Source organism: Petromyzon marinus, chromosome 5, assembly GCF_048934315.1.
Source record: "Petromyzon marinus isolate PM22_M1 ecotype Great Lakes invasive population chromosome 5, UKy_Petmar_22M1.pri1.0, whole genome shotgun sequence".
In the NCBI taxonomy this organism is placed as follows: domain Eukaryota; kingdom Metazoa; phylum Chordata; class Hyperoartia; order Petromyzontiformes; family Petromyzontidae; genus Petromyzon; species Petromyzon marinus.
The window spans coordinates 8,116,161-8,134,524 of NC_133671.1; the positions used below are offsets into that span (position 1 = coordinate 8,116,161).

An 18,364-nucleotide genomic window follows, 5' to 3' on the forward strand; every position below is an offset into this window, starting at 1 on the left:
ATAACTGCATAGCAAGCAACGCCCCACATAATCACATAATACAGGAGATGGCGCTCTCATTACATGTCCATAACCGCTCTCTGCAGCACAACAATTTAATGTTTCCTTACACTATCTTGGATTATGGCTCTATTCTCACCTCAAGTTCTCTCTTTATGTGGATATATTTTTAGAGTAAAAATTAAGAACGGTGACAGGAATTTTTTATGGAAACAAATCTTGCTTCTCATCCTTGACACTTAAACAATTGATAGCTGCTACCTCTGCCTCTACTAGACTGTGCTGATATCATATACGAATGAACCTCGAAAACCAATTGGACATTGATCAATCTAATCATTCATTCTGCCTTACACTTTATCTTACACACTGTTCCACTCATCGCTGTGATCTTTCTCCAAGATTAGTTATCACCTCTTTCAACTCAGAAGGATATTCATTGAGCCATAATTAATATTTAAAACATACGCACGTAACTCGGTCCCTAACCCTATCCACTGTTTACATTCAGGATCAAAACCCTCGATATCTTAGATGCCGCACAACGCTAAAGTACCTTATTTTGATTACAAAACCCTCTCGTGGTTCCCATCTCGTTCTCTGTAAATATCCCAAATACCTAGAATGACATCGCTCCACACACGTACTTGGTTACTCTCCCATCTCAATCGTAATTTGATACTAAAGCTGTGAATTATTTATGACTTCACTTTAATTTAATAGTTTTTTACTGCTTACATGAGTACAACAGTCATCCTATATCTGTTTATATGTTTCTGTAATTGTAATAGTACTATGGTCAGTCTTCCGGGCCAAGTCGCCCTTGAAAAATAAATTATTTTTAGCGTATTGGGCTTTACTCAGGAAATCCACACTTCTGACTTCTAAAATATAATCTGCCCAGAGCAGACATTTATTACAGGAAATTATTACTTAACATTGATTTATGTGTTCATATTCTTGGTTCTTTCGGTAAAGTCACGTTGAAGGGAAACAATAAAATAATAAAATATATATAAAACATACTCTTTGGTTCTATTCGGTAAAGTCACGTAAAAAAAATTCACGACGTTTTGGCCACAACACAAGTGGCCTTCATCAGGTGAAGGGACCGTGCTGTCATGAGGACAGCGTTGGAGTGAAAACAGCCAAGCTCAGGTCGCGTCCTCTAAGCTGTGTGGGAGGAAGCAAAACGCTTGACAAAGGAATTAGTATAAAAATGAGCACGATATACGTACGAGGTGCATGGGCCATGATGGACCAGGAGCGGGTGGGGACCATGACGGACCAGCAGCAGGGGGGGGGGGGGGGGAGTGGAGTGAGTGAGTGGAGTGAGTGAGTGGAGTGAGTGAGTAGAGTGAGTGGAGTGAGTGGAGTGAGTGAGTGGAGTGAGTGAGTGAGTGGAGTGAGTGAGCGAGTGGAGTGAGTGGAGTGAGTGGAGTGAGTGGAGTGAGTGGAGTGAGTGGAGTGAGTGAGTGAGTGGAGTGAGTGGAGTGAGTGGAGTGAGTGAGTGGAGTGAGTGAGTGGAGTGGGTGATTGAGTGAGTGAGTGGAGTGAGTGAGTGGAGTGAGTGAGTGGAGTAAGTGAGTGGAGTGAGTGAGTAGAGTGAGTGAGTGCAGTGAATGGAGTGAGTGGAGTGAGTGAGTGGAGTGGGTGAGTGAGTGAGTGGAGTGAGTGGAGTGAGTGGAGTGAGTGAAGGGACCAGATTGTCCAGAGGACAGCGCTGGAGTGAACACAGTCAAGCTCAGACCGCGACCTCTAAGCTGTGTGAGAGGAAGCAGAGCGCCCTGACAAATGAATTAGCATAAAAGTTAGCATTTCATTGGCGGACTTAGAATGAAGGACGATGTACTGGGGGGGGGGGGGGGCATGTGCAGACAGGCGAGGGGGAGAGGGGGGAGCCCACATATTGATGGTGTGAATAGGGAATTTAGGCAGCTGCGAAAGTTTGGGATACCACTACTTAAAAATATACTGTACCCTTGAAAATTAGTTTAATGTTTGGTTTGATTCAGAACATCTTTCCAATGGTTGCGACAACGGGTGTTCATGTTCTTGTTTCCATTTGCTTCAATCTAGTACTTTATTCCGTTTAGTGTTAATGTTGGTGACCATGGTCACTCTTGCAAGTGAGACTCAAGCTGGTCTCTTGAGTTCTCACCTCGTTAAATAAAATCAACTTGGAAATTAAAATAGCACCATTGTGCCCAGCCATCACTCCACCTCATGAATACGCAAAGCTGCAAAAGCTTTAGTGATTTCTAAAAACTTAAAATTACGGATTCACCAGCCAGTTGGCTAAACCAGGTTCTATACTGGGAATTACGAGTGGGAAGATACATCAACTCCACGATTAAAATTGATTACTTTGCTCACTATTCGCGCATCAAATGCACACGTGACCATGGACTATGTACGATGTTGGAAAGCCGCACAGAGCAGTACAAATGAGAAACAATAAATGACGGTGAAACCTGGAATAATTAGAATCCATTTTTGAATGAAACCATAACCCCGAATCATGATGAACGATGGAATCACCGTAGGGTGATTCATTCCGCGCCGAATGCCGACTGAGGTTCTATCCACGGATCTAGGGCACCTGTAGTTCTGTACTTGTGGGCATGGATTGTGGTTTACAGAGATCATCCTAGTGAGTGAAACACCCACCTGCTCCACTAGGAGATAGCCATAAGAAGTCTACAAAAAGGAGGCTGTTGACCTCTCCAGGTTTTTCAAGTGTTTATAGGCACACGTGGCTTTGTCCAGGCATTCCGGTTTCCTCCTATGCACACAAATACTTCTCAGCAATGAGGTGTAGGTATACCTTGCCGAAAATGGGGGTTAAGTTCCTGGAAAATGCCGTGTAGAGCAAAACCATGTTCGACAAATAATAGATCTTACAGGAAAAATAGGGTTGCATTTCTGGGGCCGAAATGATCACTCCTTCCCTCTTTATTGAACTAATTCTACACGATTTTTGTCTTTGTTATCATGCTAAAGGCTGCTGGGTCGCTCTCTATTTCTCATGTGTGTGTGTGTGTTTTTTTACTTAAAACTTTCGTGACTGCAGGAATTAATATTTTTGGTTCTTTCGGGAAAGTCACATTAACACTGGCTGACTGGCTGCCCCACCCATGCTGTTCACGCCGTACGGCTCTCCTCGCAACTCGCGACCCCCGCCCACTCACTTTGGCAAACCCTTATGAGCAGCTGCATTTGGAGGCTTGCCCCCTCTTTTCTCTCCGCCTGATGAAGACCGCTTGTGTTGCGATCGAAACGTCGTGGGTTTTTTGCTTTTCATTATTTTCAATGGATATTTAATTTAATTTTCATTTTCTATCTAGGTGACTTTAACGTAAGAACCAAGAATGTGTGTGTGTGTAAATTTTTTATTTTAAAATTTCACCTTAGCACAAAAACCTCGTCTCCATGACTCTTTCCGCACCACGGCACTCACGCCGAGCGCTCGCCCGTGATGGTGAATTTCCAGCCCGACGCTCGCCCCAAACACTGTCACTTCAACGTGAATGATTCGACATCTAGGCGTTCAAATGACTATTGTCCTCAACGACTGGACCGCTTAGATGCACGCGGCAATGTGAACATTTGTCTTGTACTGTTGAGTATGTTATATTATTACATGAAAAAATACACACAAAATGCACGAGAAAAAAACACATGGTAAATATGTAATGAGAGAGCGCCATCTAAGGGACGACGAGGGGTTATTGCATAGTCAATGCTGGGTAACTAATATCCAATGAAGAAGGAAGGGTTCCATCTGGGCCAACGGTAACGGGCGGAGCTCGTGGGTATATGTCCGGGAACCATCGGGAAGGTTCCACGAGGGGGCGTGGCTAGAGGCGGAGCTTAGCTCCGCCGAGGGCAATATAAGGAGAGGCAGCGAGAGGACCCTTGGTCGGTGTGGGGAGCCTGGAGTCCAGCGGCGAGCGTGAAGAGAGAGAGAGAGACGCGCCGCTACGGTGGAAGAGGGAGAGCGCGCGTTACGGCAACAGAGAGAGAGAGAGGGAAGCCATCCGGGGAGAGAGAGAGTGGAGCTGTGTAGTCGTTAATAATTAAAGCCGCCAGTCAACGTTCATCGTGGAAGTGCTTTATTACAACTGGAGTCAGAAGTGGTTCTTCTTGAGACAAGAAAATACAACGAGAAGCGAAAATGTCCAAGCATCTCAAGAAGAAGAACCAACCTGTGGCGTCTTCCGACGACGACGAGGCGGAGACCCGGGACCTGCCGACCCCGGGATCCGTGGTCCCGGTTACAGGAACCACGGCTGGTGAAGTCACCGAGACAGAGATGGGCGGCGCAGCTGCGGCGTCTTCGTCTCAACGGGCAGAGGACGGCTGGAAACGTCAATTACAAATACGTCGTTTCCATACTCGATTCATTGACACTTTCTAACAGATATAGCACTCTCACGGCACGACTCTTTTTACGCGGAGATGAAAATCTTAGCAGCGTAAAATGGCGTATAGCCAAAACATCACTCCTGTGTTGTGAAAAACAGAGCTCATTAGGTAAACCCTTTAAAGCCGAAACATGCGTTCAGTGAAACCGCGTTGGGCATGGTTCTCCTCTATTTGGCAAAGCATCCTGGCAGGACCCTTTTGGTAAGTGTTCAATTGACTCACGCGAGACTTTCTACGGTGAAATAAAATGAGGCTACTCGCCTCAGCTGTGGCAATGTGATGTTTGCCTCTTGCTCAGAGCACCACCACAATGCTTACACAAGTGTGGAGAAAATGGTGACCAGCAAACTGGCTGCAGTGAGGTAGCCAGAAGCCAATCGGTAATTAAATGCGTCCAGTTTCCTTCGCGAGGAGCTAAACACCATTCTTTGTGGAGTGTTTGGCAACAGCTGCTTACGTGCGTCGAGGTCAGACAATGCAAGTTAAATATTTACCGATGAAATATTTCATTAAGCAATCCACTGAAGGTGTGATTATTTTAATTATCGTTTGCCAATGTAAAACCTCTTCATTTGCGGACTTTGCTTTTGTGAAATAAATGATTTGCGATTTAATATTTGTATACCGATTCAACTTTCGTTCCTTTGACTATTCACGATTTGTTGCCGTCAATGATAAGTGTGATTTGTAGAGTGTCTTGTCTAACTGATCTAGTTCGGTGCGTATAAGTCTGATTTTCTCTGAGATAAGAGCTAAGCTAGTTCTGGAAAGAATTCGTTTCGCATTTGAAGAAATTACATCAGCAGAGGTCAGTGTAAATGCGATTGGTATTACCCCAGAGTCGCGGCATCTCTTCAGAAAGGTGAGAGACTCGATAAGCTGAGCCTTCTCATCCCGGAGTTTGTTGAAGGATCTCAAAGTTATGTGGAAACCCTCCCCATAGAGGCGGTTAAATTTTGATTTAAAGCTTTCGCGACTGCACGGATTCATATTCTTGGTTCTTTTGGTAAAGTCACCACGTAGAAGGGAAACAATAAAATAATAAAAATATAAAACAATACAATTATCACGACGTTTCGACTGCAACACAAGCAATCATCATCAGGTGTGAAAACCACAACAAGAAAATTTGAAAAAAAGTGGCGTTTTTTAAATTTTTATTATTTTATTGTCCCCCTTCTACGTGGTGACTTTACCGAAAGAACCAAGAATATGAATCCCTGCAGTCACGAAAGCTTGAAATGAAAAATATGGGGTTAGTCACTCCTTGCGGAATGTGTAGGTGGTGGGGGGTCTCAAAGTCATATTGTGCTAGTGTATTATGTAGGATTAGCAGCAATAAAAGGAGGGAAATTTTAATAATAAATAACTGCAGCAGCCAAACCACCGAGTATCAAGCTAGTGCATTATGTAGAAAACAAAAAAGGAGTTTCTAAAGAACTACAAATACCCTACTACCATACAATAAACCAATGGAAAAAAAACAATATAAACTACATCAATATAATCAATGTACTCAATATACTCTCCAATAAGTTGAGCTATTAACATAAAGTAACTGGGTATACATTACACTATATAATGAATACCATATAGTAAACTGATAAAAAACTAAAATATAAACTACATCAATATTATCAATAAACTCAATATACTCTCCAATGAGCTGAGCTACTAACACTAAGTCGCTATACATTGCTTTTTTGTGTTTAATGTGTTGTCCTTCCCTCGTATCACCGATTAGCACAGCTGGCTACATACGGTGCAGAAGAAGTTCAACATACTTAGTGAAACAAAGAGAGAGGGGGTGATAATTTTGGACTCAGAAATGCCACCCTATTTTTCCCATAAGGTCTATTCATTGTCAAATGCAGTTTTGCCCAAAATGGCATTATCCAGGAACGTAACCCCCGTGTTCAGCGAGGTATTACTGTACAGTGCATGAAATGAATTCAACTGCCCTGCCCTCTGCATACCTCCGCAAGTCCCTACGACAGCCTGTTAGTGCATGGTGGTCACCCATCCAAGTGTAATGTAGCACTCGGAGACGCTGTCATGCTTAAGTTATATACGTATATATTTATTATGTTTACAGTCCACCCGACTCGATGACATGTTATCAGGTGGTGGACGCAGGTTGACTATATACAACTGGGTGACTATGTAGCTGCTACACGACATTCACTATATGGCTGACTATATAGGAGCTATCGATGTAGTAGCCACGGCGAAGATATAGAACTCCCTTCCCAGCCTTCCGAGATGATGAGGGCAATCCACAGCGATGACAGCAACGACGGTCCGGACCCCGAATCTCCACCGCAGCCTCGAACCCCCTTGCTCACTGCCTTATATCTCACTTTGGCTCCGCCACGCCCCTTTTCCCGAACTCTCTTCTGTCGGAGATTTTCCTAGCCTCAATGACACCTCGTGCGCTCCATTCTTCCCCCCGTGCTGACTCCTCACCCAGTTAACTCACTTGAACCTGCCTGTCCTCATCGCTGCAATCATTATTTGCGGCCACTAGGCCACGTGCTGTCATTACACAAGCACTATCCAGGTTCAAATATCTTTCAGAAGCGTCCTGTATTTTGGGATGTTTTGCCATTTCCATCAATGAGTGTTTGCCACGTAGGAGGAAACCAGAGTACCTGGAGAAACAACCCACACATACGAGGGGATGACACTCAACATTGCAATCTCACAATCCCACATCTGTATTACCTCGTAAAAACTGTTCACCCATCCAAGCACTATCCACTCACACCCTGCTTAGCTTCACGAGATCTGATCAGCTCTGGTGAATTCTGAGTGATTTGGTCATAGGCTCATTTGCATATATGAATACTATCCGGTATTTATAATGAGCAAAGATCTGCTGCATAATATGCGTGTGGGTTTAGCCGCACCGAAAGTATCACTTTGCCTCTCGCAGACCGCAGTTTTTTCCCCGTGAACACACACACACACAACAATACCAAGCGCTCGCATCAGTCATGGGTGTAAAGGAGTCAATGGGATACAGTAAACCTTTACTATTCGTGGATTTTATAATCGCTGTTTTGCGAATTTGTGACAAATTTCTTGCAGTGTTATTTCAAATGAGCAGGGTTTTATTTTACAATATTCGTGGCCGAAGCACACGACGACCTGAGGCTTAAGAGGGGCATAGATACGGAGGCCACAAAAGTTGCCCACGCGGCCCCCTGTTATTCTGCCGCATTGTTTCCACGCGAGTGCTTTCCGTTACAATTTTTTTGTTAATTATGTACATTATAAACCTTATTATTATTTGCACTTTTAAACATGATTATGTTCATAATTAAAGGTAAGTTAAATGACAATAATATCCAATATATGCTCCGCAGCAGCCAGCCTCGCAGTAACGAGATCCGCAACAGCAGGAGCGAGCTCCGCAGCAGGAGCCCGGCTCCGCAGCAGGCTCCTGCTCCGCAGCAGGAGCCCGGCTCCGCAGCAGGCTCCTGCTCCGCAGCAGGAGTCAGCTCCGCAGCAGGAGCCGGGCTCCGCAGCAGGAGTCAGCTCCGCAGCAGGAGCTGGGCTCCGCAGCAGGAGCCCGGCTCCGCAGCAGGAGTCAGCTCCGCAGCAGGAGCCGGGCTCCGCAGCAGGAGTCGGCTCCGCAGCAGGCTCCTGCTCCGCAGCAGGAGCCAGCTCTGCAGCAGGAGCCCGGCTCCGCAGCAGGAGCCAGCTCCGCAGCAGGAGCCGGCTCCGCAGCAGGCTCCTGCTCCGCAGCAGGAGCCCGGCTCCACAGCAGGAGCCTGCAGCAGGAGCCGGCTCCGCAGCAGGCTCCTGCTCCGCAGCAGGAGCGTGCTCCGCTAACACGGCTGCTTTTGTCACACGTGGACATGCAACCACCGGCATGACCGCATCGACCTGCCCATCTCTCATTGCCTCTAACATGCTATTCTCATTGACTTCGCTCATGTACTTTTACATGCTTTTCTCATTAACTTTAACATGCTATTCTTTGTTATACATAAACTGACATTAACTTGCTAATTTTTTCATTAACTTTTACATGCTTCTCTCATTAAAATACATATTCTCTCTCTCTCTCTCCGCCGAGCCGTTATTTTGCTAAGTTCATTAACTTTAACATACCACGCTATTTATTACACATAGACTGACATCGACTTGCTCATATCTCATTGACTTTAACATGATATTCTCATTAACTTCGCTCCATGAATTTTTGACATGCTTTTCTCATCAACTTTAACATGCTATTCTTGGTTACACATAGACTGACATTAACTTGTTAAATGTTTCATTAACTTTTACATGCTTCTCTCATCAACATACATATGCTAATCCTACATGCTAATCTGAGCTCTTATGCGCTACGGAAGCCCATTAACTTTGCACTATAATCCAACATGCTAATCTAAGTTCATTTCCTTTAACATGCCACGCTATTTATTACCTTCACACTATAATACCCCATTAACATTACTTCGGCTAGTGTTAATGGGGCATTATATCTTGCTGGTAACAGCTTCTCTTCACAAGGCAGCAGACATCGTGCTGCTGTATTTCTACCTACGTGACTTTACCAAAAGAACCAAAGAGTATGGATTCCTGCAGTCACAAAAGCTTCAAATCAAGATAGGTCTCTTCTTCTTCTTCTTCTCCCTCTCTCTCGACGCGTGCGTGTGCGGGTGGCGTGCGGCGCACACACACACTCAGTCGGAGACGAGGTAGTCGCAGGAGGCACCGTCTTTTATTATGTTCACGTCACCAACTTCGGCCCCCTCTCTCACGACCCTGCCCACGTTGCACCCACGGCGTCGACCTAATCAGCCTACTACTGTCCGGCCGCGCAATGATTGGGCGAAGGCGGCAGCGACGAATGCGGCGACAACGACAGCGACAACGAGACGAGTCCACTCCCAGAACCGGCAGCCCCGAGCTCTCGCTCTCCGCTGCTTTTATTCCCCTCGGTGCAGTTTGGCTCCGCCCAAGCCGCGCCTCCCTTCTCCAACCCACCAGAAGGTTCCAGGGGCCTTCCTATGAGGTTTACCGTGACCCTTGTCCCAGTTCCTCCGCCCTGCCGGCATACCTAGCACACACGCTCAATGGCGCGTGTGCGGTGTCCACCTGCAGTTGCAGCTGCTGTACAGCAGGCAGCGCTGTGTCACTACATGTATTCATTAATATATCCCTTTTATTTTTTAGATGTAAAATGTTAACGTCGTCTAACCCTGTTTATCTAATAAGATTTAAATATTATTATTCGCGGATTTAATATCACGCCGTTCAGGAACGTGTCTTACTGTATTTGCACATTTAAGTGCTGTTAAATCTTATTACAATAGGGTTTTCATCATCATCACTGTCGTCATCGTCATAATTATATCCTTGATGTTTTACCAGCTGAGTCGGAGCATCATCATCATCATATGGTTTGTTGGAGAGCAGCTTCAGCAGCAGAAATCTAAATAATCAGTACCAGCAATCATGATCGTCAGCACCATCAATGATAATTTGTAGCAACCATCATCATCAGCAGCAGTAATGATCATCATTAGCAGCAACCATCATCATCAGCAATCATCACCAGCAGCAGCAGCAGCTATCATTCGCACCATAAATCACCATCAACAATGATCATAATTAGCAGAAACAATCACCAAAATCATAAATGGTCAGTGGCAGTACCAATTATCATTATCACCAACAGCAGCAATTATTATTTGCAACAGCCATCATTATCAGCAGCGACAATCATCACCAGAATTATTATCATTCATCGTCACATGCATCACAGATAAAAGGTAGCAGCCGAATGAGCGTGAAGAATGTAGCAAATTGAAGGCACAGAGTAAGAGGGGAGTGACACGAAGTGTTGTGTGGTAGAGGGCGTGAGTGATACGCTGTGACGTGCCTTCTTTGCTGTGCATGTGAATAGAGCAGATGTCTCCTTGAATAAGAATGGGGAAAATCGTCAAAACAATGTGTTTCGGCCACATTTTACCCATGGAATACTACGCATATTGGAAAAAGAAATAGGAATGAGAATAGATAATAGAGGTAGGAAATAAGAAAAAGGGATGGAAAGGGAACAGAGAAATATGGTAAAAGGGGTCAGGAGAGATGAGGTTAACGAGGAAGAGACGACATATGAGCCTCAACGCTGCTGCACGGAGTAGCGTCTGTTTTCACAGTGGGCTGCGGGGAGAGGGATTCAGAGTGGGAGTGGCCACACAGAAGTCACATGATTTACGGGAGGTTTGGGCTGATTGAGATGCAGTATATAGATGGGAATCTGAATCTAACAGTTCTCACAGGTGGGGGTGAAAGTCTTGGACCTGGTGCTATGCATGGTTGAGGGGACCGCATACAAAATCGTTTCCCATTGGTCAGGCTATGTCAGGACATGGACTACCCTGAAATGACCCACACTATATGTTGTCAGCCCTGTATCGAGCCGAAATGCACTGTATAGTGTGTCAGGGTTCATGTTAGGATGAACAATCTATTTCTGTGTCCGTCTATACCGCAGTTGAGTGTGAACTATTACCGTTATATTTTTTAAGTTACTACGTGTTTGCGTTTGTCCCACCCAAAAAAAGGCAATTTTTTATGCTTTTATAAGAGTAATTTCTTCATGATTTGAAAGGATGGATGGTCACGTCCAAAGAATAACAACACGCCCTCAACTCGAAACTGGTCACACGTAGGACTCTCCTCAAAAGGAGTGAAACTTTATTGGTTGAATACTACATCGTTATTTATTTCCATAAGATATTTTGAATACATGCATGCAATGTAATTTACATCCCTTTGACAATCCACTTCCACATTGGTTGTGGGATTCTTTGAGAAGGGAAGAAGCCAAAGATTGGTGCAGATCTCTCCCATTCACCACTGACGTTAGCCACTGCTGGGACTCAAACCTAGGAGATGGGTTCAGCGCGCAGTGCGCAAATGACTCCTCACTCTATCAGGAGTCATTTGCAAAAGTAACATTGCCGTGCGGGGTGACGTCGCTATTTACCTGCAATGCCGGCGAGTTTCCAGGGTCAACGGCCTCGGGGCTGAGGCAGCACACGCAATCGCCGGTGTGCCGTGGAGCCGTCTCGTGCACCGCCTCGCCCTCGAAATGCGGCCGGACAGGACCGGGAGGGCCACATCATAAAGGGGGCCCATGCCCCCGCAACAATGGAAGAGGAGGGGGTGGGGAAGGGCTCATGGGAAGGCTCACGCCCCAATTCCCACCCCCAATACAATGGCGGGGCCGCCCCACACCACAAGGTGGGGGCGCTTCGCACTACACAGGGAGCCCAGCCCGCACCCCAGTGGGGATCCCACCCCATGTAACAAGGGCGCATCCATCCTGCTGCGACACACCCCAAAGGAGGGAACCACATCTTTGGCTCGTTCAAATCCATCCCCGTCACCTCGCCATACACCGCAGGATAGCGAGCCGCCGCCTGGTCAGTGGCCAGACTCAGCCACACAATGGAAGAAGCTGGCAAGGTGGGTGGTAGCGGCTGCGTCGGGAACCTCGGTCCTGGTCGGTGCAATCACGAGAGTGTCGGCACGCATCCTGGTTGACACGGGGGCATCGGCCACGATCATCTCGAGCACCATGCACGAGATGCTGCCGGATAAAAATCGCCCTTTAGTCCCCATCAAGACGACGTTTGTCGCGGCAATTGGAGGGAGTATGGGCTTTCTGGGCCAGGTTGAAGCCCCGATACAGATTGGGCAGCTTTCAGTAGCAGAACCCATCCTTGTCTCTGCAACACTGCCCATGCCCTGCCTGTTGGGGACGGACTTTCTGAGGCAAATTCCTATGAAAATCAATCTGGCCAATGGGCGGGTGGAAGTCCAGGGAACACATCTCCAATTCCTGAAGGCGGAGGGGGCCGGCCGGGCGGGGTACCGTATGTGCAGGCTCTGGTCAGTGAGTCTGTCTCCATTCCCCCGGCAGCCCAGATGCTGATACCGCTGCGATATCGGTCCTCCCTCGTGACAGCCTGGCCGGACTCACTCTCCGGCGTCAGCCGCCACGGATCGCCACGCACTGGTGGGGGCCGAAACTATTGTCCAGGGGAACCAGCATCTGTTAATTCAAGTGCTGAACACCTCGAACAAAGCAGCGACGGTGCAGGTGGGAACGGTTCTGGCCCACGTTAATCTCTTGTCACTAGGAGTCCCCCGGATCGGGTAAGAGCTTGTAGGAAGTGTCAGTGCGAGGACAGAGGAGACGACTCGTGGATGGACCAGTTGGCAGGGCCTGAGTCGGATTTGCCGCCCAATCAGAAGCACCAGCTGCACTCATTGCTGCAGGAGTTCTCCAACGTGTTCAGCCAGGGACCATTCGACATGGGGGACACCGCACTCCTGCGCCAAAACACATATAGAATGAGCCCAATGGAAAAAGGGCACATTCAACAAGCGGTGCAGGAAATGCTGCGGACCGACATAATTTCCCCATCCTCAAGTCCCTGGGGGGCACCGGTGGTCCTAGTCAAGAAGTCAGATGGGTCACTGGAATTCTGCGTGGATTTCCGCCGCCTCAATGCCATCACACTTGCTGACCTGTGTTCCCTTGTCACCTACAGCACCCCATGTGAGACTGTAGTACCGGACAAGGCGACACTGGCACCACCGAACCGGGGACTGCGACAAGAGAGCCTCCCGAGGGAGGGAGCCGCCGCAGTCATCTGCAGCTTGTGGATGTCCGGGCTGTTATGGGGCTCTGTCTGGAGACCCGGGCAGACCGTTCAATTGATGTTGTTGTGTTACATTGAATTGTATGATTGCGGGGGGGTTAAGGGCTGTTGTCACTGTAAGTGGGGGCGGGGGGGGGGCTCATGTGGAGACTGAAATGGTCGATGGGGTAGGCAAAACCGAGGATGTTTTTTTTTTCTCGGGGGGGGGGGGAATGTAAGGGATTTCAGGGAAAGGATTCCCACCAAAAGGAGGGGGACAGTGGAGCAGGGACAGTGGAAGGGGGAGGAGCAGGCGAGGAGATATAAGAGAGAGAACTGGCGGGAAAGGGGAAGAACTAGCGGGAAATTAACAGAGAAGGCTGGGGACGAGTGTGGACTGGGGGAAGCAATAAAAGACGAACCCCCTGCAACTTGGTGTCGGCTCTCCTTTACACTCTTAAAATCATGTTTCTAAATTTGGAGGGAAAAACAGGAGAACCCGGAGAAAAATCCACGTGACCACAGGGATAACATGCAAACTCCAAATATACAGGCATCGGGGTCGGGATTAAACCCACAACCTCCTGTATGCCAGGCGAGGTAATTAACATCTCGCCACCATGGCGCTCCTCACCTGATGTACCGATGTCGCCCAGAAAGCACTTTTATATTAACGTTGAGGCTAGTAAACCACTTTCACCTTAAAGTTATAGGCTTTCACGTCGAGCTTAACCTGACACAGACTCAGCGAGTCCATCCTCCCAGGGATGACGATGAAGACGTATCGGCCCAGCTGTGATTGACACGGGAAGCGCACCGATTGGCCCGGAGTCACGAAGATGTCGCCTGCGCACCTGGAAGACAGCGCAGCGGTGCGACCGCGATCAGAGCAACGCGCAACCCAGGAGCACACAGCCCGAGTGGACACGTGGCAGCAAGACGCTTCAAAATTCGTCAAAAGCCGCAGTTTTGTCTCCACTCCGAAAAGCATTTGAATCTTAAAAATTCTGAAGCAATGCTTTGTGGCAACTCTCATACACAAAAACCTCTAAGTGCTCACATTTAAACAAGGTACATGGCACATTCAGCAGTGGAAATTCTATTTTTTAAATAACCTATGGGGACTTGTACCCCCTCCCTCTCCTCCCCCCAGTAATGGCTGAAGGAACAATCAAGTTCACATGAAAGAGGTACTTACGAAATATTCTACGAGTCATCATAGCTTCCTTGCATCGACAGGTGACAGCTGAGGGAAAGGGTTCACACTTACTGGGTGTTTAATGCCCCAGCATCTCAAAAGTGCCTCACATCATTTCACATCTCAAACATTCCAATGCTCGGCTGTAGTTGCATATATCTCTAGCCTGGGGGGCAGCTGACCTCCAAAATCCCATCCCACTGCTGGAAGTTTTACACTTGGTGCGGATGTGGAAACCCTCCCTCCCATACTGAATGGTACCTTCCTTGGGGCACCCCGATTTGCTGTGTCCTGGGATCTCCACTGGTTAGAGGCTTGTGTCGGGAAACCTGCCCAATATTACACTGACTCACTACGAGTTGCCAGCCCTCAGAAACCAAGCAGGTTTAAAGTTTGGTTCGTACTTGGAATGGATGAGATCACCACACATGGCCAGTTTAAACAGATGTTGGGTCATGAGGGGACCAGGAGATGGTAATGTTGAGTATCACCTCGAATGTGTGGGTTTTCTCCAGGTACTACCCAAATACCAAAATACTCATTCATGGAAATGGATAAACTTCCCAATATAGGACGCTTCTGAAATATTTGGGTGACCAGGCGAGGCTTTGCTGGGTAAATAATCGGTATTGTTGTTGTTACTTACAATGCATTCTCGCTGTGATTGGGCGAATCTCCCACTTTAATGTGCGCTCCAAAGATACGAATGCCCTCTGCGTCGTCTCGATTGGTGATGCTGACGGCATCCACCGTGTACACGCGGTCAAGCGCGATGCAGAACCAGGGCTCCCACTCGTAGCTGGTGGCGCAGCACATCCCACTGCAGAAGTTGGTGCCGTTTGTACTGTCGATGGCTTTGGACGCGTTGTGGTCAGGCCCGGCTGTGCTCGACTGCATCGCCTCCCCGTACACCACGATCACTGGTCAAATACAATTTTCATGACAAGGACTCAGTGGTGGCTCATGACTCCAGGTGGATTTTTCTCCGGGTTCTCCAGGTTGAGGTGGCTACATATTCTGTTTTCGAAATCTCAGGCCTCACGTATGCAGGTAGATTTGTTGAGTGACCGGAATGCAATGGCCGAGGTGGCCTCGTCAGAGCTCTCTCCACCGGATGGACACTCGGCAGCCCGTGCAGCTTACCCAGCAGAACCGTTCTGGTGGGAGCGCGGTATTCATTGATTCATCATTATCTCACATTTCCCACACATTCCGATTTGAATTAAGCGACCTGCACGCATCGCCTGAGACTGTACAAGGTTACGCGGGACTTTGTTGCATCCTCAACAGTGGGAACTGCAATACCCTGGTGTCTACAAACTAAGTTGTGTCTGCGGCAGCAGTTACATTGGGGAAATGAAACGACATGTCTCGGACCGTGTTCGCGAATACAAGGCAGATTTGAAACACGGCAGAACCCATATACCTCTGCTGTAGCTGATCACTGTTTTAACGCGGTAGGCTCACATGATATTGTTTTTTTTCCGAGACCAAGGCACTCTGCAAACCTTCGGGTTACGATCAAAGGTCTGTCCATGAAGCCATCCAAATATATATAAAAATAGACAGAATTTCAACGAGAAGACAGGTACAGACTGAGCAATCATTGGAAGGACGTTATTAACCAGGTAAAGTCTTAACTGGCTGTGATGTTTCCTTCCTACCTTCCGAGTTTTAGCAGTTATTTCCGACTCTCTGAGTTGCATTGGCAGGTTGCATGTCTTTGCATTGGCGTGCTGGATGTCTCACCGGCACGGCCGCCGCTGCTACTTTCCCTCGATGTGGCGGAGATGCTCGTGTTGTGGTAGACTGTGACTTGCTGTGGTGTTTCTGTGTCTCTCACGATCACCTGTGTTGCGGTCGGTGCACTTCTCTCTCTTCCGCGCGTCTGTGCGGGTTTCTGGCCCCCCACCCTTTTGCCCGGTGCGGCGGCAGCTCCCCCCTCCCCCCCTCCCGGGTCTGTGCAGTACCTTGTCGGGGAACATCTCCCTCTCCCGCTCGTTCTCTGGCCCCGCCCTCTTGCCGATCCGGCGGCCCCCCTGCCCCCGTCCCGGGTCTATAAATAGTGCCGTGTCTCGCAGCCGGCTTTCTCACCTGATGATGATTGCTTGTGTTGCGATCGAAACGTCGTGATCTATTATTTTGTCTACCTACGTGACTTTACCGAAAGAACCAAAGAGTATGGATTCCTGCAGTTACGAAAGCTTCAAATCAAGAAGATCGTTGATAAAGATCCTAGTTAGATTTTAATTGTGTGAAACAAGTCTTCACGGGAAAAAAAACAATCTTTATTTGTAGAGCTCGCGGTGAGCAGTGCAAGATCGCGATCGATTGCGAGAGTGGCCCCGATAGATGGTGTTCCTGAATGACTTCTAAAGTCACCACTATGTCCTGCAAAGTGTTCATTGCATGGCAAAACTCACATCAACAGTTCAGGGACCTGGTATACATAAAGTTATCCACAATCTAAATTTAATATAAGACTTTTGGTGCAGTCATCGGTGATCAGGCTGAGACCAACAGCTCACCACACTTCCGATCTTGGTTTAATCTCATGAAAGCTTAAAATTCGAACCCAGTATCTCAACAGCTCATGGCTATGACCTGCCCGTCATGATTCGCTCGATTGCTAAGACTTCACTCAACACCTTGGCTTCATCTGTGGACTTGGGATTTCATCAGTACTGGCTCAATGTTCAGTGCTTAATGCAAAGCTGTGTCAATTTAACACGGTTAATACAGGAATGATAAAAGGTTACGGAAAAACAACCGCCTGTTCAGGTTGGTATGGAGGAATAAACTCCAAAGAATTGCGTCACATACTTTCATTTTCCAAGAGGGGAGCAGTGGAGACTTGCACCTCGCATAAACTCAACCACGCAGGGCTCGAGGAGTTGATGAAGATGTAGCGTCCCTTCACTCCTTTACAGTTAAATGTCACCACGGTGTTTGGGGCAGCCTCCTCCAGAGTTTTGCACCTGCAACAAATATAGAACCGTTGTGATTACGAACATCAAATTCTGGCTATGCACTTCATCTGCAACACAGCAGTTCGATGCTTACTTAGACATTTAGTGATTTTGTTGTTCCGGTGTCACCTTGTCCTGGTAAAATTCAGCGGGAAGATACTGGGAAAAATATGCGATCCACAGACGAAGCATGAAAAGTTCAAAATCCTGATCACGAGTCAATTTGATCCATTATCCCTCTGGAGCCAATAAAATAGGCTCTACTATATTCTTGGTTCTTTCGGTAAAGTCACGTTGAAGGGAAGCAATAAAATAATAAAATATATATAAAACAATAAAATTCTCACGACGTTTCGACTGCAACACAAGAAGTCATCATCAGGTTTTGCCGTTGGTTTTCACACCTGATGATGACTGCTTGTGTTGCAGTCGAAACGTCGTGATAATTTTATTGTTTTATATATATTTTATAATTTTATTGTTTCCCTTCAACGTGACTTTACCGAAAGAACCAAGAATATGAATCAATGCAGTCACGAAAGCTTTAAATCAGTGTTTATCCTATAGGAATATTGACCCCTACATGGGCAATGTAGAATTGGCGCCACAGATGGTGAGTGCCACTCCAGTTGTGGCCCTGAGTACATTTCTATTTTGAACCAGGAACTATCTGAGATTTCAGCCATAGTATTGTGGTACGATACAGGAACACAATGGCCTACTCTTGTCACAGAGTCACTGATGGTGATTATTGCAGACAGCGCACTTTTGTACATCCCCACAGAGGAGAACTGTGTTCCGCACGTGCTGTCGTGAGGCTCCTATGAGGCCCCCACGAGTCCACCCACACGTGACCTTGCCTCAGTTCAGGGCATGACCAAATATTTGTGATGGCTTTTTTGCGCAGTCATTGGTGACCAGACGAGAGACCATAATATGCACTCAACATGAAATTGTGTGTGTTCGTTGAAAGGCTGGTATTCTAACCCGAAATTTCCAGGTTTTTGGCTCAGAATTCTCACTGGGAATTGGATTGGCCTCCTGTATTTCTCAGGAAATCAGCCAATTTTCTGTCGCAATACTCAGATCAA

At 47.2% G+C, this 18,364-nt stretch overlaps 1 protein-coding gene across 1 annotated transcript; it reads right to left on the minus strand.

The window, feature by feature from the left end:
* Positions 1 to 13,261: 13,261 nt before the first annotated feature.
* On the minus strand, positions 13,262 to 17,448 carry LOC116938991 (fucolectin-like). The gene is made up of 3 exons (XM_032946799.2): positions 17,128 to 17,448; positions 14,951 to 15,224; positions 13,262 to 13,960 (listed from the first exon to the last, which is right to left on the minus strand). Coding segments are annotated over exons 1-3 (447 nt in total). The 5' UTR covers positions 17,129 to 17,448; the 3' UTR covers positions 13,262 to 13,788.
* Positions 17,449 to 18,364: the final 916 nt, after the last annotated feature.

Coding starts and splice junctions, on each gene's coding strand:
- LOC116938991 (XM_032946799.2), bottom strand. Junction 13,961..14,950: donor AATCACAGCGAGAATGCATT/GTAAGTAACAAC, acceptor GCTGTCTTCCAG/GTGCGCAGGCGACATCTTCG.